Here is a 24,550-nt window from a genome sequence, read left to right on the forward strand (position 1 = left end):
AGCGTGGTGAACAGGGAGCTGAGCTGGAAGGCGAAGCTCTCAATTTACCAGTCTTTCTACGTTCCAACCTTCACCTATGGCCAGGAGCTGTAGGTAAAAGCTGAGAGGCTGTGATACAAGCAGCCAGAATGAGTCTCCTCCATACATCAGCTGGGCTTTCAGATAGGGTGAGGAGTCTGATCATCCTCGGGGAGCTCGGAGTAGGGGTGCTGCTCCTTCGCTTCTAAAGGAGCCAGTTGCAGTAGTTCGGGCATCTTGTTAGGACCCCTCCTGGGCATTACCAACTGGGAGGAGCCCCCAGGGCAGACCCAGAACTTGCTGGAGGGACTATACATCCCATTTGGCCTGGGAACACCTCGGGACCCCCCAAGAGGAGCTGGAAAGTCTTACTGGGAAAAAGGATACCTGGAATACCTTAGTATGCTGCCTCCAAGACCCGAATCCAGATAAGGGGGATGAATTTTGAGGAAGCAGTCGGAACAGTGCAGTAAGATAGATGGGATGCAACAATTTGATTGCCCCTTGGAATCAGGAAAATGTTATCTTATTTCCATAAAACTGGATTAAAAAAATTCTGTGATGCTCTGTAAAACATAACAAAAACAGATCTTAATCATTTGCAAATCATTTTCAATCTATATCCAATTACTAAAGTGCAAAAACAAAACATTCAATACTCAAACCATTAAATTATATTGTTTTTGTATAAATTTAATTTTGAACATTTTCAACACCTGAATTATGCAAAGTGTCTGAACTCTTTGTGAATCAGAGCTGCAGAATCAATGAAGAGACTGTTTCATCTCAAGGAAAAATTTTGAAAATAACTTGCCTCTGGCTCATTTTGCTCTCTCCCTGTCATTCTTGATCTCTCACATTTGTCCAGACAATGTGCTCAAAACCTTTAAGGAAAAGCAAGATTCCATCCAGAAAATGTTGGAAAAAGAGGAACACAGACAAGCTGCAGAACAGCCGCCAGCCAAAAAGGAACCAGAGCAGAAAGGAAAACCAGAAGCAGAGATCAAGGACCAAAAGGAGGCGCCCAAAAAGAAGGAGTTCAAGAAAGTATTCCCTCACTCTCCCCTTTTTGATAACTGGGGGGAAAATCTGACTGAGGATGAACAAAGAGAGGCAGAGCTTTTGTTTCAGAAGTATGGATACAATGTTTTTGTGAGCGATCGCCTTCCTCTCGATCGAGCTCTTCCAGATACCAGAGATCCAAGGTACGATTTTCATGGTCTTGGATGTAATGTCAGACCTGTTATTCCACTTCATAAAAAGAGCAATGTTAAAAAAACAGTCCCCTATGGACTCCACCCAGTTTATTTTTTGTATAGTATATCCATCTTTCTGGTTCATATAGTTTGTCTTTCAGTAAAGCCTTCACACATCAGACTGGTGTTAAAGACTAAAGACTAGTGGTTATTTTTCCACAATAATTATTTTTGTATCTGAATGAATAGGTGTTTGGAAAAAAGTTACCCAAAGGACCTGCCAAGTATTGGAGTGGTGCTGATCTACCTGAACGAGGCCCTGTCTGTCATCAAGAGAGCCATGCGCAGCATCATCGACCGCACCCCTAAAAACCTGCTGAAGGAGATAATAATGGTGGATGACAATAGCTCTAATGGTTGGTTGGTTGGTTGGTTACCAAGGCGTGGTATTGTGCAAACCCAAGACTATTAACACATGCTGAACGGCAGGACAAGCTGATAAATCATGTTGATAAATCAGTTTTTATATTGTGTTGATAGGCCAAGTAAAACCAGACTTATGATGAATAATTAACACCAATGCTTTTTCCTTAATATAGTTGTCACATTAAAAGAAATGATAAAAAAGGGGCTCACAAGCAAAAGAAAACACAAGACAACATCTTTCCTGTTGGTGGAAAAATGCACCACATCAGCCAACCAAAAATTATAAGGCAATGTACGACATTTGGTTGCTGAGGAAGAGGAGAAAGTTGTGGGAGGAATGGCAGCAAAAGACAGCATTAGTAGTGTAGTCGTTTTATTGTTTTGTGTATCAAAACAGTAAGGCAACTACTGAGTGTAGAGCAGGCAGTGCAAGTCTTCTTCAAGCTGCTGGAGCTGACGTAGATGAGGCACTGTCTGCATTTTTATGTAAATAGTTTTATATAACTTTGTAAATTTAAAAAACGGGTACAAATTTAGCAAACAACATTTTATGTCTGCTTTCTATATTTGTGGTTTTCACACTTTGTGTGAATTTAGATCCAATGTGTTGATACAGTATGTCAAAATGGAAAAATAACTGTACAGCCAGAAATGAGGTTGTGCTGAAAAAAACAAGGCAACGTTGACCGTTTTTAAGGTAAAATATAAAAGCTAAAATCGAAAGTAGTCAAAATGGCCGATTGTACCCTGGACCCCAGAGAGTTAAAGCAGTTGTTTGAATTTTGATGAATATGTTCCTGACTTTCTTGCCAAGAGTTAGGATGACAAAGGTTGATAGCATTCTCACATTTATATGGTAAAGATGAAGCTGTAGCCAGCAGCAGGTCAGCTTAATAGAGCTTAAAGACGGTCAACAAGGAAGCAGCCAGCCAGGCTGTCCAAAAACAGAACCTACTTATAAGCACCTCTGAATCTTACCTATTCATGGTGTATTCCTAGTTTGTTTAGTCTGTACAGAAACCAGAGCGTAATGACAATCTCGTTATTGGTTTAAAGTAGTTTGTGTGCTGGCCTATTTCTTTGACAGTTAATGCGACTCTCTGAAATATGCAGTTGTTGCCTGCTTGCCAAGATTTAAAGTGTCTTTCAGTTTGCCTTAGAGGTGCCAGGAGGAGGATTTTGTGCCAGGCTGGCTGTTTCCCCTTGTTTCTGGTCTTCATGCTGAGCTGAGCATGCTAAGCAGGTGCTGGCAGTATGTTTAGCCCACAGTCATGAGAGTGGTATCTTTCTTCTCATTTTACTCAGCAAGAAAGGGAATAAGCACATATAGACAAAAAGCTGACTTTTGGACTTGGACACATGGGCGAATGACACATTACAAGCACCTTTCAGTGTAGAACATACTGGTCTGTGAGGTATGTATATGATGAGAACTGTCCCTTGACATGCTTAGTGTGTGCTTGGAATTCTGGGATACCAGTGCAGAAACTGGTAGCCTGTCTGTCAAACCTTTTCTCCCCTTATATCAAAATATATGCCAGATTCTCTTTTCAATTCAGAGGACCTGAAGGGGGACCTTGACATTTATGTGAAGATGCTTGAGGAGCAGAATCCAGATCTGCGCATCATAAGAGTGAGGCACAACAAGCAGAAAGGCCTCTCTACTGCCAGGGTCTCTGGATGGAGGGTTGCTACTGCGGACGTGGTGGCCATCCTGGACGCACACATCGAAGTCCATGAGATGTGGTAAGAATGTGTAAGACACTGGTACTTGTACACAGGTTTGTGTTTAGTATTTAGTAGTTTTTCACATTATTTGTCATTCAGGAAGCCGTGTCTTCCTAAAGTTAATTTGTCTAATTTTCAATTTTATATATGAATTAATTTAAAGGAGACATAGTATGTCCCGTTTCAGGTTGGGTGTAGAGCGACCTTTGTTTGCTCTCAGTGATGGTAGCACCTGCCGGCCAGCTGATATAGTAGAGTGAAGTGCTCGCTCTTGGGTGTGTGGTCTGGCCAACATTTGGAGGTAGATGGCTGCAGTTCCGCTGATGGCCTTGAAGGCCAGAACCGTCATCTTGAATCAGATGTGGGCCACCACAGGAAGCCAGTGGAGGTCACGGAGGAGGGGGTTCACATTAGAGAATTAGGGTAGATTAACTCGGATACCCTTAAATAAAATCTAGTGCAACTAGTTGTCTTCAGAAGTCACCTAATTAGTGAATGGAGTCCACCTGCATGTAATCTAATCTCAGTGTAAATACAGCTGTTCTGTGAAAGCCTCAGAGGTTTGCTAGAGAACATTAGTGAACAAACAGTATCAGGAAGCCCGAGGAACCCACCAGACAGGTCAGGGATACAGTTGTGGAGAAGTTTAAAGCATGGTTAGGACATGAAAAAGTATCCCAAGCTTTGAATATCTCGCAGAGCACTGTTAAATCCATCCATGGAAAAAGTATGGCACAACTGTAAACTTAACAAGACATGGCCGTACATGTAAACTGACAGGCCGGGCAAGGAGCGCGTTGATTAGAGAAGCAGACAAGAGGCCCATGATAACTCTGGAGGAGCTGCAGAGATCCACAGCTCAGGTGGGAGAATCTGTCCACAGGACAACTATTAGTCATGCAGTCCTCAAATCGGGCCTTTATGGAAGAGTGGCAAGAAGAGAGCCATTGTTGAAACAAAGCCATGCAGTTTGCCACAAGCCATGTGGAGGGCACAACAATGGTCAGATGAGACAAAACATTACGTTTTTGGCCTAAATGTAAAATGCTATGTGTGGTTGAAGGGAAGATGGATGGAGCCAAATACAGGACAATCTTGGAGGAAAATCTGTTAGAGTCTGCAAAAGACTTGAGACTGAGGTGGAGTTTCACCTTCCAGCAGGACAACGAGCCTAAACATACAGTCAGAGCTATAATGGAATGGTTTAGATCAAAGAATATGCATGTGTTAGAATGGCACAAATATTTCAGTCTCTACATGTGCATCGCTGGTAGAGACCCCAAAAACCTTGCAGCTGTCATTTCAGTTAAACGTAGTTCTACGAATTATTGACTCAGGGGGGAGAATACTTTTGCACACCACACTTTTCTGTTTTTTATTTGTAGAAAAATTTTAAAACCATCTATCAATTTCCTTCCACTTCACAATTATGCACCACTTTGTGTCGGTCTGTCACATAAAATCCCATAACATACATTTCCATTTGTGGTTAAAACGTGACAAAATGTAGAAAAGTTCAAGGGGGTGAATACTTTTGCAAGGCACTGTATAACACTGAAGGAAAGCAAAATTACAAAAAAGGATAATATGTCTCCTTTAAAAGGTTCATGCTTGCCAAAATTATTACAGTCTTTTAATTCATTTTCAACATTCATTCAAATTAATCTGCTACATAGACAAAATATTTGTTGTATGTTCAATCTGACCACTGTTTTTGTAAATGCACTCTACTGATGAATGCATCACACAAAACAAGAAGAACCACAGCATCCAAACTTCTTTGGAATCGGGGTTGTACAGTTATCTCTCAGGACAATGACACTTAACACTGAATGACTCATAACGAAAAACCCTACTGTGTGTCTGGAGTTTCAAATTAAGGAAGTTTATTGCAACTTCTCCTCTCTTCCACTCATGCAGGGCTGAACCTTTGCTGACACAGATCAAAGCTGACCGAACCACAGTGGTTTCTCCTGTGTTTGACGTTGTCAGCTATAATAACCTCGTGGTTATTCCATACTATGCACTTGCACAAGCCTTTGACTGGAATTTATGGTGCATGTATGAGGATTTTTCACCAGAGTATCACAAACTCCAGGACACCTCACTGCCTGGAAAGTAAGTGAAATCAATCAGTCTTGTTGTAATCTACATACCTCATATAAATATAATGACCTGATTTTATTAATTGCATCTTGGATGAGGTATTTCTAATCATTTAACAGCTTCTTATAGCAATGCTGATGTACAGTGTGTTTTCAATGAAACACGATCAGTTCTCTTCCTTCACCTAAGGAGTCCATCCATCATGGGAATTATGGTAGCTGAAAGGAAGTTTCTTGGAGAAATTGGACTTCTTGATGAAGGAATGGAAGTCTACGGTGGAGAAAATGTTGAGCTGGGAATTCGTGTGAGTTAACTTCACCATACAACATCAAAACCTAAAGCTGATAACACTAAGAACGTTGAAACTGTTTGCATCATAAGCTGCTAGAGCTGTTTAAAAGTTATTAACTACCCAAATTAAACCAAGGAGTAATACAATCAATTAAAGAAATAACTCTGACTCTTTGGAAAGACATTAGACTTACTTCCTTGGCAAAAGTAAGATTGACAATTTGGAAAATATGGAGCTAGTTAGCTTACTTAGCAATAATACTGGAAACGGATGTAAACATCTAGGCGAACTGTGTGTCCAAAGGTAACAAAATCCACCTACCAGCACCTCCAAAGTTTACTATTCATCATGTTACAGTTTTTGCTTAAAGTGTACATAAATCCAAAGTTTTCCAACAAATTCATGTGTTTGTTGGTAGTATGTTAAACGTAATATTTTTAGAGCTATGAAGTTTTATTAAACATAAGTAATAAGCAGCTGGTTTAGCCTATAAGAACTGATTTCGCACAGCTGCTCTGTTGTTGTTAGCAGTGCTGGGTCAGGCATGGCTGAGCTGACCTATCAGAGCAGACTGGGTATTGGGGTGGGGGGTTGCTTTAAAGAGACAGGAGGGGGAATAAAGTGCTGCAGCACTGGACACATGAGAAGACTGCTGTGTTTTTTGAGCACTATGTCATGTAAACCTATTCGAGTAGTAACTAAAGATAAAAAAAAGAACCTGAAAATGAACATATTATGTGTCCTTTAAACGTGTATATGATTAAGCAGGACTGCCCCCAGATAGTCAACACAGAAGAAGCTCTTAGATACAGCTCTACAGATACAATTTCTGCTTTTCTCATACTTAACTATTGCACTATTACCATTGAAGTGCCTTTGTGTAGTATACAATTAAAAATTCAGGAGTGTTTGTGCTCAAATAGGTGTGGACATGTGGAGGCAGTGTTGAAGTAGTTCCATGCTCCAAGATTGCCCACATCGCAAGGCTTCACAAGCCCTACACACCTGACCTGGACGCTGCCATGAGGAGAAACGCCCTGAGGGTAGCAGAAGTCTGGATGGATGAATACAAACACAACGTCAACCTAGCCTGGAGCTTGCCATTCGAGGTGCCTAAAATGTAGTCAAGCAGAACAGAAATCAGAAGAAAAATCAATGTATAGTTATTTAGTTATGAGCATTTTAACATTTCCTTAGCTCCTAAAGTTATTTAAGTTTCATGCCATGTTCTTTGCCTCTGCAGAATCATGGAATTGACATTGGGGATGTCTCTGAGAGAAAAAAACTCAGAGAAAGTTTGAACTGTAAACCTTTCAAATGGTACCTGGAAAATGTGTATCCCAAGTTAGATCCCTGGGACGACCTACTTGGCTATGGAGGAGTAAGTTTAGTTTTCTCTAGTGCTTTATAAGTGTGGTACAGCACGGTGTGTGCTACATATTGCCACACTGAACTGTGCATTGTGATGATTCACTTCTACCTGCCACAGTGGTTGAGGATGTTTAAATGGATTTGAAAAAATAATTAACTTCCCACTTTACAGATGAAGAATCTTGACACTGACATGTGTCTAGACCAAGGCCCACAACCAGGTCACACACCCATCGCCTTCGAATGCCACGTCTTCGGACCTCAGGTAGTTACCAAATGTGTTGCCAAGTTCAATGATTATAATCTCTGGAAAGTTAATTAATAGTTTTTACACTGTTGTGCCAAAGATGGTCAGTGAACATTTTCTTTTATATTTTAGCACAGTTATTACCGTGCGACTGGTGAGCTCTACATCGGCGGCATCAAGTCCCACAAATACAGTGACAACCGCTGCGTAACTGTAATCAGCAAAAATGAAACCAAGCCTGGTCTTTTCAGCTGCAAAGAGGCCATGCAGAAAGGAATGGGGATTTACTGGGACTTCACTCAGGTACAACAACACACTGAACTTAGAGGATGGATGAGTTAAGGGTGACTCGTGAAGCTGAAAACATAGCCTGTCTGAATATTGTATGATGACAGAACGAACCAGCACTCTTGACAACTTTTCTCTCTCTTTCCAGGGCAAAGAACTGAAGAACAGAGAAACACAAAGATGCCTGGAGATAAAAAACAAAACACTTCTAGTACAGGAATGCTCTGGCCAAAGATGGGAAATCCACAACCTTATAAAAACTTTTTGAAGTGTTTTTGTGTGTGGAGCCAACAAGAAGTGCACTTTTCTGCTCGTAGGTCAGTAGATAGTAACACCTGAATGTGTGAAAGGCTGAGACTCCTATAATTATTTAAGTCCACTTTATTTAGGATGGAAAAAGTGAGAGACTGATTTAAAAAAAAGTTATGTTATGTTAACTAAAATTCTTACATATTTCCCTTTTAAATAATAATAATAATTTTGGCTACACTGAATTTTCACCATTGCAGCAGTGGTCTTAAAACATCCAACGCTGTCAGTAAGATGTGTTGCTATGACTGTTTTGGAGCAAATTAATTAGTTCTGTAACAGTTGCCCAACTATGCAAATGTTGCTACTTTTGGAAATAATACAATGCAATACTTTGTTGCTGTTAGGTAAATTTGTTGATGTTATCTGCTTGTACATTAGTAAGCCTCATCATCTGTTACAGAAGTAACCTTCAAGCAGAGACGGACAGTAAAGCAAATCATAGGGTGAAGGAAACATAGGTCTAAATGAAGTGAAGGCCACAGATTGAGAAAGATGTGGACTGGATGTGCATTTCTGACATTCAGCAGGAATATGGCCTTCTACAACCATTCTTTAGTGGGTGATGGTGTTCCTGACGGTTTAAAGCTACTGTACTATCTAATCAATTGTTAATGTATTGTTTATTGTTTACATAAGATTACACTTTCTGAATATTACTGTTTAAACAGGATTATCCAGGCTTTGGAAGAGTCAACTTGTTCAGAGGCTCATTAACTTATTTGTTCAATAGAACTGTCCATGTGAACTTGAAAATAACTTTGTTCTTTGTCTTTAGTTTTGTTACATAAACTACAGCAAGACATCTGATCACTGATTGGACAGTCCTGTGCAATTTTTGGACACATATAAAAAAAACAAACCAATGCACCGATGCATCTATAAAAAAAGGTCATAAATGGTCTTTCCTCTTGGATCTTAAGTTTGAGAATCTGTACTTTTTAAACAGTTATTGATGGATGGTTGGTCAGTGTCCTGGTATCAATGGCTTACACATTGTTCTACTTATGTAGAATGACCTTTGGAGGGACTGTGAAGTTTTTAAGTGTGTGTGCAAAATTTAATTATTATCAGTGTACAAAGGATCTCTGTATGTTCTAAAAGCTTGTTGAACTATACAGTATAAGAACCATTCACCTTTGTCTCTTGTGTCAGGAAAGGGGACAGCAATATTTGGGAACTGAGTTATAGATTTACAGAGCATGTGGGTTTGGAGTTCACTTACTTAAATTACTAGATGTAGAAGTAAACTACTCAGTGCAGAAAAACATGTATTACTATTACAAATTATATTACATTATGATAACTCATGCATTAATATAAAAGCAGTATTTAACAGTAATGCAGTTGATCATTTTTTGCTTAATTGATCCATTACTGTAAAAATTCTGAATATAGTTAGAATGAAATGCTATCAATAATGCCTAAAGCAGCAGCTTGACAATGATTGCTCGTTTTGGAAAAGATATTCAAACTTAGAATTTTGATATTTACAATACAAACTCCTTACTAACTCCAGTAAGTTAGACAGGTTTGCTGTTGACGATGAAATGAGTAAGATGTGTGCCAAGGTGCAAGTCTGCAACAGTCTCTAGTAACTCACTGCAACTTGTTAGTAGGTGTTAAATAAGGTCTTACTTGTTTGAAGTCCCAGTGCATGCAGAGCTTGGTACATTTGTGATGAACATTACAAGTTAAGCAAATTGGATCATTTCCGTTTCTCAGATGAAGTTGTCACCAGCAGAAAGGCAATGACAATACAGGTTAAGGCGAGATGCCGACCCTGAAAAGAAATTTGCAAAAAGACAGAAACAGATGGCACAAAAGGAGAAATGCAGGGCAGACAAGCACAGTGGCTGATCAGGATGAAAGGGAGAAAAGGTCAAAGCACAGGTATTGGAGAGAGGCCCAGCAGAGGTGCAGAGCAAGAAGGAAGAGACTACTAGAGATAGAGACACCATCAGAGTCGGCGTCAGAGCACATCTAACCGGGGGGTCACTTTCTGCCACAATATACTCTGCAAATACATGATAATATTAGTTTCCTGTCAACAATCAACATGCTAATCCATGTCTTATACCAAACATCCAACGGAGCACGTTTGGCCACAATACTTAATCCTGTCATTAAGTCAGTGTCTTTCCTCTGTAGAAGCCTGTTTGGTGGGTCCAGCAGGGTGAGAACAGTGTGGACTAACTTGGTAATGAATAGGAAACTGGGCTCGGTCATCTCACGGAACAGGCCTGCAGCTTCCATTCCTGTCTCCACGCCATGGGCGGGAAAAGAGTCAATGTCAGTCAAGAGAGATGTTATGTCGTTAAATGAGTTTAAAACGACGGTCACGGTTGCAAGATGTCTACCACTACTACTGACCAAACATTCTATTGTAGTGATAGCTGAATTTGAACTATATTATATATACACATACAAATGCTCTTTTTATTTCAGAACTGTTTTTAATACATGCAAATAAATATGGATTATATGCTATTTTTGTTTTATAAGGGGCTGACAGACAGCTGCTGCTGCTGCTGATGCACTAGTGACTAGATGGATCTGTTTGAACAACGTGTTTATTTGAATTGTACTCTGCCTTATTGATCATTATGTGAGAAGATAATTCGTGTTTGAATTTCTGTCATTAATAAATATTTCCTCTTCTTTTTTGTAATGGTAAAATGAGCAAGCGAGACAGAGAAATCCCCACAGGTTGCCTGCAATGATGCTAGCTGTCATGTCACTGAACACAGTGTTGCTCACTTCTTCACTGGGACAGGGAGGGAGACAGTTATGGGGAGACTGGACTGCTGCTGACTCATCTGTTGTTAAGTCTTCTAAAAGAGGGAGGGACAATAATTTAATATGAATGTCTTGTTAAACGTTTCCCTGCACTGATTAAACGTTGATGAAATGTGGGCTAACACTAGTCTGCAGCTAGCTAGCTTATTTCACTATGGACATTAAGCCAACAGGTTAATACCACTCACAGACTGCAGGCCACCCACCTTTCTTAGAGGAAAAACTGGGTTAGAGATTGACACCCTTTCCTTTGTCTTTCCTCACTTTCCTTTTTTGAAAACCAGATTTTGATTTCGATAACACCGTGATAACTGTGGTTCTGGCACATCTACTGACTGCAACTAAACACCATCACTGATCAGTACTAAGGCAGGACCAAACCATTTCATGCAGATTGAGGGGGGTGGTCGGTCAATATGGATGTTTACTTTTTGGTTAATGGGGATATTTAACTTCTACTGCCAAAAACAAGTTAAAACAAAGAGAACATTAATTGTATCATTATATTTGAAATATATACTTAATGATGGTGGTTTAATTATTATTATTATTATTATTATTATTATTATTATTATTATTATTATTATTATTATTATTATTATTATTATTATTATTATTATTAAGGTGACAGAACTGAGCAATTTATTGATGCTACCATCATCACATAATTGTAACACTGTACATATTATCTATTAATTTTTACTTTTTTAAATGTACTCACATTGCACTAATGCCTTGTACTTTTTACTTGTTCTTCTTACTCTGTTCATGTTGTGTGAATAACAGGATACTGCTAAAATTTCATTGTGATCTTTCAGGGTTGTTGCGTTACATGAAGGATTTTTTAGGTTTATTCACGGTGGCTCGGCTATACGGCTGCTACTTATCTAACAGTATGTGATGTTTGAGTAGAAAAGAGGCACAGGCACTTATGGATATGGAAATTCATTGAAACACACGTCATATAGGTCAGCATACATGAGAGCCAATTAGGGCAAAGTCCTGACATCATGAAGGTGGGTCTAGACTTGTGCAGTACCTGGAGAGCAACTGCTCAACTGCTCTGCAGCCACCTTGCTCCCACAATAACCTAAGGTCATGTGACATCGAATGCGGAGCAGAAACCACTCCCATCCAGGACACCATGGACACATTTTAACCAGCATGCATCACGATTTAGGCTGCGTGATCTTGAACTCGCCTAACTTGATATCTTCAAGCCTTCAGGTCATAGGTCAACAGGTCAATACCAAACCACTGAGCACACTACTAACTCAAACGTGACTGTATGCAAATGATCAACACTGTTTTTCTGATTATTTTGTTTTTATTAGTTTTCAAATCTAATCCTCACTGTATAGTGACTTAAATAAATTGATTAATACACAGATTCATAGAATATAAAGTTTTGAACCAAAAGGCTGCACTGCAGGCAGGTGAGGGCAGAGGAAAGGGGGGGCACAGTAACTTATTTGGGGGAGCATTGCCCACAAATGCCCCCCAAAACACCATGACGCCGACCCCGGACACCATCACAGAGTTCTGAACCAGACCCTGAGCCACAGATACCCAGGTTAGATTGGTGCATAGGTCCATGATAGTATTTATATTATTATTTATATTATAAAGGTTAACTGTACAGTAGTCATGGGGAAAGTGTAGTACTTTGATTGTTGTTTCTTAAAGGTACACTCCATGATGTATGCACATTTTTTTTTTTTTTTACACATTCTGACTAAAAGTTTTTTGTAGTAACAATTTGGTTACATAATCCTGTGATCTTGAACTTCAGGACTTCAGAAGGGCAATGTTCTCTTACTAACCCTACTGTGACCAAAAACACAAGCCTGTTTTGCTCTAAAGTTTTCAAAGACCAATGATAACATGGCTTAAAGTAAATCTGAAACTCATGTTAGCTCTTGCAAACTTCTTTCAAGAACTCTTTCTCTTTGTTTGTTCATAGGCCCGTAAAAAGTGCATAGTTCACCTTTAATTATAAATATCCATTTCTTTAAGAAAATATAACTTACTGTTAAGAATTGAGGAGTGTGCCTTTAAGTTAGCTGCCTATGTTGTAATTAAACTTAAAAATATGATTTGCAACTAGCTACTGTAAATAAAATTTGTAATTTGTTTTTATCCTTTCAGACAAAAAAATTCAGGCCAAAGAAAAATGAACAGGTGAATTCCAAATTATACAGAGAAATTAAAAAATTAAAGTTTTCTGAAAAGAAAATGACCACTGTCAGAAAATACCAGACACGAACTGAAAGTTCTGGAATGAAGTTATAAAATGCATTTCTCAGATGACCTTGAATCTAGTACCCGACTGCCCTACACTTTGTATTCTTAATTTGTATTCAATGAACTGTATGCTAAACAGCAAAGAGAATAAAATTATTGCCTTTAGTACTTGTTTTCTCTTTGCTGGAAAGACATCAAGAGAAAGTTAACATACACAATGAAAAGAGATCAGCCAAATTCAAAGAGATCTGGAATCCCTTCCTTACATTCTTACCAGGTATGCAGTTCTGATCATATACATGCCTCACAGTCCAGTATGTTCTGAATGTGTCAGATTGATAATTGCACTTAATGATAATGAACAGATTACACTACACTGACAGGTGTTTGTAATGTTTCATTCACTCTTGTCTCCAAGTTAAGGTGAACAAAACTTCCACATGAACACAAACAGGTTTCCTGCTGTGCTTGTTGACTGGTAGAACAGGTCTGTTGAGTGGGAGGAGTTTGTGTTGCCTGTGAGGTTTTATTCTCTTGCAGGAACTCAATCAAGTAGGTGTATTATCAGCATGAGAGCGGTGTCGTTAAAGCAGCCATTCCTCATATTGGTGGGGTTTGGACTGATCATATTTGTGAGCATCTCTCTAAGGAGTAAATATGAGTGCAGAGCGGTGGCCAACAAAGAGCTGGACACACCCTGTCTGAGCAGGTGTTTTTCTGATCTGGAAGCCAGAATCGACAATATCTGTGAGTTGAGGCAATCATTCATCTTTCCCCTGTAGAGGATGTAAAAGTTGCTGTTTTTGTGATCACAAAGTTGAATTCATTCCTAACTACAACGGAAGATGAGAAATGAAATCCCAGCTTTATGAAATCTCTGATTTCTAATCAATGTTGGGAAAAAAGTATGATTCTTCCAGGGCATTATGTCTCTAAACAATAGGAGGTCATTTTTGTTTTGTTCAGACTTTGAAGTCAGGATACTGATGGTGACAACAACCAGAATTAAATATCATACAGAGAATGCCACCTATTGGTGTTGTTTGTGCCAAAACACAAAACATCATCTGGACTTTGATCATCTTGCACTTTGTTAGCTGGGACACTTCTATAAGGCTTTTAAAATGAGTAAATCAACTCACTTTGTGCATGGCAGGCTCCATATCACCAATTTAAAAACCATTATGGAAAAAATGACAGAGAACTGAAGAAGTAAATATTATTCATATTAATGTAAGTAAAAAAGTTCATGATTTTTCATAAATATCCAAATAAAGCAAAATAAAATGATCTCTCCACATTTAGCAGATGTATTGTGATAAATTATCGTTCATGTTAATGTAATAAAAAAAGTTCATACTTGTTCATAAATATATAAAATAGGATTGTCTATCTCTTCAGCAGATTCAGCAGATTAAAAACATAGCCTAACATCTGTTGCACTCTTTTTCTGAGCCCGCTGTGCCTTCATATTCTAGAATACATATTGTTTTAAAATAGCTCATGGATATTTTCATATCTTACTTGACTGATAACGATCATATCTTTCACCTGGAGAGGATCAGAGGCAATGATATATATATAGAGAGCGAGAGAGAGGGGGAGAGAGAGAGGGAGAGAGAGAGAGAGAGAGAGAGAGAGAGAGAGAGTATGTAAACTATGTATGCAACTTCAGAAAGTCCTCCATTTGAGAAACTCTTCCATCACATACTTTCAGTCATATTTGATAAAACTAAATTTAAAAAACAAACAAAAAAACACTTGTTCAAAACTTTGAAGTACATTCTGTTGCTTGAATACAAAATATTAATTATATTAATACAACAACAAGTAGGAAAACTGTCTGTGTTATAATTGATGTCATGTCATGTCATGTCATGTCATTGTCCGAACCGCTTATCCCTTTCCATGGGGTGTTGCTGCTGGAGCCAATCCCAGCCTTGTCTCAGGGCTGGGATTGGCAAGGGATTGGCAAGGGCAGGGTACTCCCTGGACAAGTCGCCAGCTCATCGCAGGGCCCTCGGGGCCCCTGGGGTTCAGTATCTCGCTCAAGGACACTTCGACATGCAGCTCAACCCTGCCCGGAGCCGGGATTTGAACCAGTGACCTTCCAATCACTAATCGACCTGCTCTACCCACTGAGCTACAGCCACCCATAATTGATGTGATCTATATCCTAATTATAATGATAATTCTGACATTTTAATGTCAGAATCATGTGTCACTGACCTTGACATGCAAGCATGGTGGGATTTGAAACAATCATTCTAGGCAGATGCCTTTGGCCACCTTGCCACTAGAGGGCCAAGACAAGAAGGGGAAAAGATCATCAACTGCCTACATGTTTATCATACATTGTGAAAGATTTGAAAAAATATCAAATCTAAGTGAATCTCACATCCAAAAATATATTTGAACATAAACAATGTAAGCTGTACTTCTCCTGTAAATACACGACTAACCAATTCCAAATAAACAAAGAAATACAAATAGTTCCGTTAAAATATATACTGTACCTAACTACAGTAATAAGCATAATTAAAGCTGCAAGCAGCGATGAGCCGCCCTCGCAGTCCATGCGAGTCGGGGCATGCTGCTGTCAAGGCATGCTGCGTACCCGGTGCCATTGCCTGATTATTGTGTACGCATCTCTTGACTGTCCGTGTTTTGGAATTTGCAGGAAGTGTCATAAATGGCATTTCCTGTGTCAAACATGTGGCGCTGTGACTATGACTGTATTTTGGCCTATGTGATCACGGCTGGACTCTTATCAAACATGTAAGTTTGATCGAGATAGGAATGAGGAAGTTGTTCCTTCATGATTTAGTGGCCAGCTCCAGCCGGTATTAAATAATGTATGCTGAAGTCAGAAGAACTCCCTGCAATCTACAGAAATACAAAATGGACTATAGGTGAAAAACTCAAACTAATTTGTGGTCAGTTATGTTTTGATTATTGATTCGAAGTCCACACACATTGGGTGGCGGCGCTGTTGGAGGGTGTGCTCACCTTTTAGTTGCATGTCTTCTTGACATGGCCATGTTTGACATAGGCGAAAGTTGTGGATAACTTCTCATTTTCAAGACTGGGGATGATACTAAGTGAATTGGAAGTGTTCAAGAGGATATATGCAATGTGCAAACTATACTATCCAAACTTTGGCGAATAAAGTGCTATTGTGACTAAAGTGTAAAGTGCCATTATTACTGTACATTTAAGTTATTATGCAAAAGAACATAATTACCCACATGTGCAAAATGTACGAGTAAGGAAATGTGCTTTGTTACAGGGGACACTAATTATCCTGGCAGCTGCGTTAGTTATGTGTCTAAATTTAGTCTAGTTTTTATCAGATAGCGTGTTTCAAGGGAAAGCAGGACTTGTCCATATCACTGGCAGAGGCTGCTGGGGTAATAAAGAAGCTCCCCAGTGGCAAGATGCAAAGGGTGGATGAGATTCGCCCTGAGATGCTGAAGGCTCTGAACGTTGTTGGGCTGTCTTCAGTGTCGTGGTGAGGTGTGGTTGGCAGAGTGGGATGTGTAATCCAAAATATCACAGAATATCACACTGCTCAGCCTCCCTGGGAAAGTTACTACAGGGTGTTGGAAAGGAAGCTGCATCCAATTGTTGGACCCCGGATACAGGAGGAAGAATTGCAGATTTCTTTTTACCCGTTGGGGTCTTAATGGGAGGGGCATGGGAGGTGTACTGCAGTTTGTGACCACGTCCCCCGGGGAGTACTGCGGGGGTACTGGGGAGGATGAGGAACCAGGCTCTTTGCTCAGGGCCATCCAGTCCATGTAGGACCAAAGTGAGAGCATATACCTGGAACTAAGTCACGCCTGTTCCCAGTGGGTTTTGGACTTCGCAAGGGTTGTCCCTTGTCTCAGATCCTGTTTGTAATTTTCATGGACAGGATCTCGAGGCGCAGCCATGGGAAGGAAAGTTTCTGGCTCGGGAACCCTAAATTGTGTCACTGCTCTTTGCAGATGAAGTTGTGTTGCTGGCTTCTTCTGCCTCTGACCTCCAGCAGGCACTGGGGCAGTTTGCAGTGAGAAGCAGTCAGCAAGAGGGTTAGCATCTCTTACCTCTGCCAGAAAATGATGGGGGGAAAGCTCCTGCCCCAAGTTATGGTGTTCAAGGATCACATTTTGTTCACATGTGATGGGAAAATGGAGTGGCAGATGGACTGGAGGTTTGGTGGAGCATCCGCTGTACGGGGGCTGTTCCGGACCAGCATGGTGAGGAGAGAGCTGAGCCAGAATCTCAATTTACCAGTCTATCTACAATCCAACCCTTGCCTATGGCCAGGAGCTGTGGGTAAAGACTGAAAGTGCATGATCACGGATATAAAAATGGAGTTTCCTCCATACGTCGGCTGGGCTTTTCAATAGGGTGAGGAGTTCGATCACCCGCAGGGAGCTCGAAGTAGAGACGCTGCTCCTTCGATTCTAAAGGAGCCAGTTGAAGTAATTCTTATTATACTTATTAGGACCCCTCCCGGGCGCCACCCTTGGGAGATGTACAGGCACGACGAGCTGGCTCATGTAGTCTAATTTTTGTGCAAAAAGGGATCTTGCCTCTGACTTATTTTGCTCTCTCCCTGTCATTCTTGATCTCTCACATTTGTCCAGACAATGTACTCACAACTTTTGAGAAAAAGCAAGATGCCATCCAGAAAACGTTGGAAGAGGAAAGAGAGGAACGCAGAAAAGCTGCAGAACAGCCACCAGCCAAAAAGGAACCAGAGCAGAAAGAAAAACCCGAAGCAGAGGTCCAGGAGCAAAAGGAGGCGCCCAAAGAGGAAAAGTCCAATAAACCGTTCCCCTTGTCTCCCCTGTTCAAGGACTGGGGGGAGGATCTGTCTGAGGAAGAACAAAGAGAGGCAGAGGGTTTGTTTCAGAAGTATGGATACAATGTTTTTCTGAGCGATCGCCTTCCTCTCGATCGAGCTCTTCCAGATACCAGAGATCCAAGGTACGATTTTCATGGTCTAGGATGTGATGTCATATTTGTTATTCTACTTCTTACGGAGCAATGTTAAAATAAAAAAACAGTCCCCTATGGACTCCACCCAGTTTATTTTTTGCCAAGTATATCCATCTTTCTGGTTCATATAGTTTGTCAGTAAAGCCATGACACATCAGACTGGTGTTAAAGACTAAAGGCTGGTGGTTATTTTTCCACAATAAGTACTTTTGTTTCTGAATGAACAGGTGTTTGGAAAAAAGTTACCCAAAGGACCTGCCAAGTATTGGAGTGGTGCTGATCTACCTGAACGAGGCCCTGTCTGTCATCAAAAGAGCCATGCGCAGCATCATCGACCGCACCCCTAAAAACCTGCTGAAGGAGATAATAATGGTGGATGACAATAGCTCTAATGGTTGGTTGGTTGGTTGGTTGGTTACCAAGGCGTGGTATTGTGCAAAACCAAGACTGTTAAAAAATGCTGAGAGGCAGGACAAGCTGGAAAACTGTGTGACGGGCTGGGGCTATTGGGTTAGCATGCTCACTGCAGTAGATGTCTCTGCAACACTATACGTAAATATCATAGCGTCAAATGATATATCTTTCAATTCTGTTGATAATTTTATCAGCTTCTTGAAAGTTTACATCTAAAATTCTGAAATATTTCCCCTTTAACCCTGTGGAGTCAACAGATGTGCAGGCACATCCAAATTTAAGATGACGTAGCAGCAAGACAGCCTCCTTGAGTTTCCTTTTCAATGTGTCAGAAGTGAGCACTTACAACTATGTGCCAGTTTTTAAATTGCGTTGATAGGCCAAGTAAAACCAGACTTATGATGAATAATTAACACCATGATTTTTCCTGAATATAGTCATCACATTAAAAGAAACAATAAAAAGGAAAGTGCTCACAAGCAAAAAAAAAAAAACATGAGACACCCTCTTTCCTATTGGTGGAAAAATGCACCACATCAACCAATCAAAAAATTATATGGCATGTATGACATTTGGTTGCTGAGAGGAGAAAGTTGTGGGAGAAATGGCAGCAAAAGACAGCATTAGTAGTGTAGTCATTTTATTGTTATGTGTTACAAAACAATAAGGCAACTACTGAGTGTAGAGCAGGCAGTGCAAGTCCTCCTTGAGCTGGAAGGAGCTGAGGGAGATGAGGCATTGTCTGCATTTTTATGTAAATAGTTGTATATAACTTTGTAAATTTAAAAAAATGTATGTACAAATTTAGCAAACAACATTTAATATTTGCATTCTATGTTTGTGGTTTTCACAGTAAAAAATCTAACTTTTACCTACTCAGATTTGATGTTTTTGTGTGAATTTAGGTCCCGTGTCAGTATGTCAAAATGAAAAAGTAACTGTACAATCAGAAATGAGGTTGTGCTGAAAAAAAAGGGCAACAAACAAGGCAACGTTGACCGTTTTTAAAGTAAAATATAAAAGCTAAAATCGAAAGTAGTCAAAATGGCCGATTGTACCCTGGACCCCAGAGAGTTAAAGCAGTTGTTTGAATTTTGGTGAATATGTTTCCTGACTTTCTTGCCAAGAGTTAGGATGACAAAGGTTGATAGCATTCTCACATTTATATGGTAAAGATGAAGCTGTAGCCAGCAGCAGGTCAGCTTAATAGAGCTTAAAGACGGTCAACAAGGAAGCAGCCAGCCAGGCTGTCCAAAAACAGAATCTACTTATAAGCACCTCTGAATCTTACCAATTCATGGTGTATTCCTAGTTTGTTTAGTCTGTACAGAAACCAGAGCGTAATGACAATCTCGTTATTGGTTTAAAGTAGTTTGTGTGCTGGCCTATTTCTTTGACAGTTAATGCGACTCTCTGAAATATGCAGTTGTTGCCTGCTTGCCAAGATTTAAAGTGTCTTTCAGTTTGCCTTAGAGGTGCCAGGAGGAGGATTTTGTGCCAGGCTGGCTGTTTCCCCTTGTTTCTGGTCTTCATGCTGAGCTAAACATGCTAAGCAGGTGCTGGCAGTATGTTTAGCCCACTAAGCATGTCAACATGCTTAATGTGTGCTTGGCATTCTGAGTTACCAGATTCTCTTTTCAATTCAGAGGACCTGAAGGGGGACCTTGACATTTACGTGAAGATGCTTGAGGAGCAGAATCCAGATCTGCGCATTGTAAGAGTGAGGCACGATGAGCAGAAAGGCCTCTCTACTGCCAGGGTCTCTGGATGGAGGGTTGCTACTGCGGACGTGGTGGCCATCCTGGACGCACACATCGAAGTCCATGAGATGTGGTAAGAATGTGTCAGAAATAAATCCTTTTATACACTCGTGCTTGGACACATTTTTGTGTTTAGTCTTTGAAATTACAGCAGCTATAAGTAGTCTTTCACAATATTTGTCATTCAATTGATTAATTTTTCTTGCACTCTATATAAACATTCTTGAATACTGAGCCAGCACTATCTTCAATAAGTAACTATTACAGAGTCTAACTTTTGAAATGGCTGCTTCAAATTTTAACTCATTGGCTCTTTTCATGTAAATTCGGAATTATGTACAATACATTAGAATGTTTCATTCCATGTAAAAAATGACAATTTCTTCACTGCATCATTGTAAAAGCCTGTTACTTCATTACCTGATTCCCTTAAAAAAAAAAAAAAAAAAACACACTCAATTTGGAAATTGGTTGCGTTAGGAGAAACTGTATAAACATTGTGACTACAGACATTCTTAACTATTTAAGCCGACTTGTGGGTTAGTGGGGCATGACACATTTAATCTCATTATATGCGCTATTATCTTATTTATCTATCTCCGTCCTCACATTGGTTAGGGTTACTTATCATAGAGACCCCAAAAAAGCTCATATTATAACTCAAACCCTGGTTTGGATGATGCTTTCACCTATCAGACAGAATTCATGACCTCGTAGCTAAATGCTCACTTCATTAATGGTCGCTTGGGGCTATCAACCCCTGTTTGTTTAATTTAATTAACTCTGTATGGGCTCCTGCTAGCATAACATACAGAGACTGCATTTCTTATCTGTATGTGATGTATTTCACTAGCTGTTTTAAAAGATTGCTCATGTTCCCACCCTTACATGCAAAAGACTTGTTGCACCTGTGGCACTGAGCATTGTCTTCATTGATTCTCATGAAGTATAGACACACTTTGGAACGTCTCCACCACTGCTACTTGGTGCAGGTCTCCATGTCTCTGCCTGTACCTGCGGGTGTGAGAGTGACAGACAGGCAGTGAGAGCCCGCCCCGTCCACGCACAAAACTTCATGCACAATAACATATACTGTATAACGCACACAAGGAAAGCAAAATTATGAAAAAAGATAATATGTCTCCTTTAAAAGGTTCACACTCACCACCAGCACCAAAATTATTACAGTTTTTTGTCAATTATTTTCAACATTCATTCAAATTAATCCACAACACAGACGAAATATCTGCTGTATGTTCAATCTGATAAACTCGCACTGTGCACTGTTTTCATAAAAACAGTCTGTGAATTTGATGAATGCATCACACAAAGTGAGAAGAACCACAGCATCACAACTACTTTGGAATCAGGGTTGTACAGTTATCTCTCAGGACAATGACACTTCATGAATGACTTATAACAAAAATTTAGGAAGTTTATTGCACTGATGTGTGAACAGTCTCTCTGCTCTTCCCATCATGCAGGGCTGAACCTTTGCTGACACAGATCAAAGCTGACCGAACCACGGTGGTTTCTCCTGTGTTTGACGTAGTCAGCTTTGATACCCTCATGGTTATTCCATACCTTGCAAAAGCACAAGGCTTTGACTGGAATTTATGGTGTTTGTATGAGGATTTTTCACCAGAGTATTACAAACTCCAGGACACCTCACTGCCTGGAAAGTAAGTGAAATTATTCTGTCTTGTAATCTGGCCTGTTGATATTGGCCTGGTTTTAGTAATTGCATCTTGGATGAGGTATTTCTAATCATTTAACAGCTTCACTCTTACAGCTATGCTGAAGCACAGTGTGTTTTCAATGAAACACTATCAGTTCTCTTCCTTCACCTCAGGAGTCCATCCGTCATGGGAATTATGGTAGCTGAAAGGAAGTTTCTCGGAGAAATTGGACTTCTTGATGAAGGAATGAAAGTGTACGGCGGAGAAAATGTTGAGCTGGGAATTCGTGTGAGTTAATTAGGGTGCCTTGTTTTTGTAGTGACAATTTTTTTGTCCTAAATGATTGCATTGTTTAACTGCCTGAACATACCCCAAAGCTCACCACACTTGGATTATACGTCACACCTGCCGAAAAATTTCATAATCTATTATTGTCTTCAATTTCCACCACTAGGTGATAACGATTGCTGACAAAAGGCGCTAAAAGGGATTACCAGGGGACTCTCTAGCACCCCCTGGAATATTAACAATCCAAGCCCCACCTCTTACATGCACGTACATAAACAAAATTTGGTATACATATGTACCATCACCACACACACAAAAAACTTCCAACATTCCAAACTGTCACTCCAACAGGAAGCTGGCCATTTTCATTATTAGAGCCTGAGCAGGTCTCGACCTGTGAGGTCCCTGTTGTTTTGGTAGTGTTGCATATCTCCACATCAGTCTGTCTCAATGACATGAAACTCTGGTGACTACTTCCCCATGAGCCCCTGAGGCTATGTGCAAAATGTTGCCTGATGACCACTAGGTGGCACTCTTTAGATTTAAGTATTTTATATGTCAATATTAGTTGTTTGGATTAAGAAAAAACTCTGTATAATTTTTGCCAATGCCCTCCTGAGGACAGCTGACAAAACTGTTACCAATCCGCCACTAGGTGGCACTCTGGTGGCAGTCTAATTAAATATTTGGCACTGTGCCCACATCATAGCTATTAATGTTGACGAAATTCATAGAGGTGGTATAGACTAGCCCCTGTAACTCACATACCAAAAATTACCAGCAGGTGGTGCCACAGTTCGGGTGGCAATTATTTGTTGTGTAATTGTATTTTACTTATGTCTTATCCAAAGTGTAAAAAAAAATAAAAAATCCAAAGTTGTCTAGGAGCAACAGATTCCTGTGTTTGTTGGTAGTATCCCAAATTTGATATTTTCAAAATGATGAAGGTTTATTAAACAGAATTAATTTATGGGGCAGAAGCAGGATACTTCTATGAGGAGATGGGGCTCCTGAAATGCCTCGTCAGTAGTCCTGCCTTTAATTCTGTGACTTTATGATATCACAGTACGTCACAGAGTAACACATTTGCATAATTTATTCTTAGCAGCTAGTTTAGCCAGTAACAATTGATTTATGTGTCCTTCAAACGTGTATATGATTAAGCAGGACTGCCCCCAGATAGTCGACACAGAAGAAGCTCTGAGATACTGTTAATTTCTGCTTTTCTCATACTTAACTATTGCACTATTGCCATTGAAGTGCCTTTGTGTAGTATACAGTTAAAAATGCAGGGTTTTCTGCTCAAATAGGTGTGGACATGTGGAGGCAGTGTTGAAGTAGTTCCGTGCTCCAAGATTGCCCACATCGCAAGGTTTCACAAGCCCTACACACCTGACCTGGACGCTGCCATGAGGAGAAACGCCCTGAGGGTAGCAGAAGTCTGGATGGATGAATACAAACACAACGTCAACCTAGCCTGGAACTTGCCATTTGAGGTGCTTAAAATGTAATCAAGCAGAACAAAAATCAATTCAGAGTTGTTTAGCTATGAGTGCATTTTAACAGTCTCTTAGCTCTTAACGTTATTTAAGCTTCATGCCATGTTCTTTGCCTCTGCAGAATCATGGAATTGACATTGGGGATGTCTCTGAGAGAAAAAAACTCAGAGAAAGTTTGAACTGTAAACCTTTCAAATGGTACCTGGAAAATGTGTATCCCAACTTAGATCCCTGGGACGACCTACTTGGCTATGGAGGAGTAAGTTTAGTTTTCTCTAGTGCTTTGTAAGTGTGGTACAGCACGGTGTGTGCTACATATTGCCACACTGAACTGTGCATTGTGATGATTCACTTCTACCTGCCACAGTGGTTGAGGATGTTTAAATGGATTTGACAAACTAATTAACTTCCCACTTTACAGATGAAGAGTCTTGATGCTGGGATGTGTCTAGACCAAGGCCCACAACCAGGTCACACACCCATCGCCTTCCATTGCTACTTCTATGGACCTCAGGTAAGTGAATAAATGTGGTTGACAAGTTTAATGTAGTATAGTGGTATACTGTGCAATATCGTCTCTGGAAAGTTAATTGATAGCTTTTCCCTGTTGTGCCAAAGATTGTTGGTAAATGTTTTCTTTTATATTTTAGTACACTTATTACCACACGACTGGTGAGCTCTACATCGGCGGCATCAAGTCCCACAAATACAGTGACAACCGCTGCATAACTGTTGTCGGCAAAAATGAAACCAAGCCTGGTCTTTTCAACTGCAGAGAGGCTATGGAGAAAGGAATGGGGATTTACTGGGACTTCACTCAGGTACAACAACACACTGAACTTAGAGGATGGATGAGTTTAGGGTGACTCGTAAAGCTGAAAACATAGCCTGTCTGAA

At 40.1% G+C, this 24,550-nt stretch overlaps 2 protein-coding genes and 1 long non-coding RNA gene across 4 annotated transcripts in view; 2 read left to right on the forward strand and 1 right to left on the reverse strand.

Moving 5' to 3' along the window:
* The window catches only part of LOC119023866 (probable polypeptide N-acetylgalactosaminyltransferase 8), a 30,518-nt gene that overhangs the window by 3,446 nt on the left and 2,522 nt on the right, over nucleotides 1–24,550 (forward strand). The window contains exons 2-11 of the mRNA XM_037106112.1: nucleotides 13,479–13,771; nucleotides 17,659–18,001; nucleotides 18,241–18,407; nucleotides 20,074–20,260; nucleotides 21,672–21,869; nucleotides 22,040–22,154; nucleotides 23,465–23,650; nucleotides 23,775–23,912; nucleotides 24,075–24,167; nucleotides 24,304–24,474. Of these exons, the coding sequence (XP_036962007.1) occupies nucleotides 13,594–13,771; nucleotides 17,659–18,001; nucleotides 18,241–18,407; nucleotides 20,074–20,260; nucleotides 21,672–21,869; nucleotides 22,040–22,154; nucleotides 23,465–23,650; nucleotides 23,775–23,912; nucleotides 24,075–24,167; nucleotides 24,304–24,474 (1,776 nt within the window). The 5' untranslated portion in view covers nucleotides 13,479–13,593. The remainder of the gene's footprint in view (nucleotides 1–13,478; nucleotides 13,772–17,658; nucleotides 18,002–18,240; nucleotides 18,408–20,073; nucleotides 20,261–21,671; nucleotides 21,870–22,039; nucleotides 22,155–23,464; nucleotides 23,651–23,774; nucleotides 23,913–24,074; nucleotides 24,168–24,303; nucleotides 24,475–24,550) is intronic.
* LOC119023868 (probable polypeptide N-acetylgalactosaminyltransferase 8) lies at nucleotides 878–10,786 on the forward strand. 2 transcript variants are annotated; one of them, XM_037106115.1, is made up of 11 exons: nucleotides 878–1,223; nucleotides 1,464–1,630; nucleotides 3,200–3,386; nucleotides 5,289–5,486; nucleotides 5,664–5,778; nucleotides 6,690–6,875; nucleotides 7,010–7,147; nucleotides 7,310–7,402; nucleotides 7,517–7,687; nucleotides 7,821–7,989; nucleotides 10,133–10,786. In XM_037106115.1, the coding sequence occupies exons 1-10, from the start codon at nucleotides 934–936 to the stop codon at nucleotides 7,938–7,940; spliced, it is 1,665 nt and encodes a 554-aa protein (XP_036962010.1). In that variant the 5' UTR covers nucleotides 878–933; the 3' UTR covers nucleotides 7,941–7,989; nucleotides 10,133–10,786. The 2 variants fall into 2 exon arrangements, with proteins under 2 accessions (XP_036962010.1, XP_036962009.1); XM_037106114.1 differs by having other exon boundaries at nucleotides 7,821–10,786.
* LOC119023875 lies at nucleotides 6,746–11,127 on the reverse strand. The gene is made up of 3 exons (XR_005076356.1): nucleotides 10,987–11,127; nucleotides 10,742–10,815; nucleotides 6,746–6,879 (listed from the first exon to the last, which is right to left on the reverse strand). It is a non-coding gene; the product is annotated as an uncharacterized LOC119023875 (long non-coding RNA).

This window comes from Acanthopagrus latus, chromosome 8, assembly GCF_904848185.1.
Source record: "Acanthopagrus latus isolate v.2019 chromosome 8, fAcaLat1.1, whole genome shotgun sequence".
Classification (NCBI taxonomy): Eukaryota; Metazoa; Chordata; class Actinopteri; order Spariformes; family Sparidae; genus Acanthopagrus; species Acanthopagrus latus.

Coding starts and splice junctions, on each gene's coding strand:
- LOC119023868 (XM_037106114.1), top strand. CDS start 934: ATGTTGGAAAAAGAGGAACACAGACAAGCTGCAGAACAGCCGCCAGCC. Junction 3,387..5,288: donor ATCGAAGTCCATGAGATGTG/GTAAGAATGTGT, acceptor CCACTCATGCAG/GGCTGAACCTTTGCTGACAC. Junction 6,876..7,009: donor CCTGGAGCTTGCCATTCGAG/GTGCCTAAAATG, acceptor TTGCCTCTGCAG/AATCATGGAATTGACATTGG.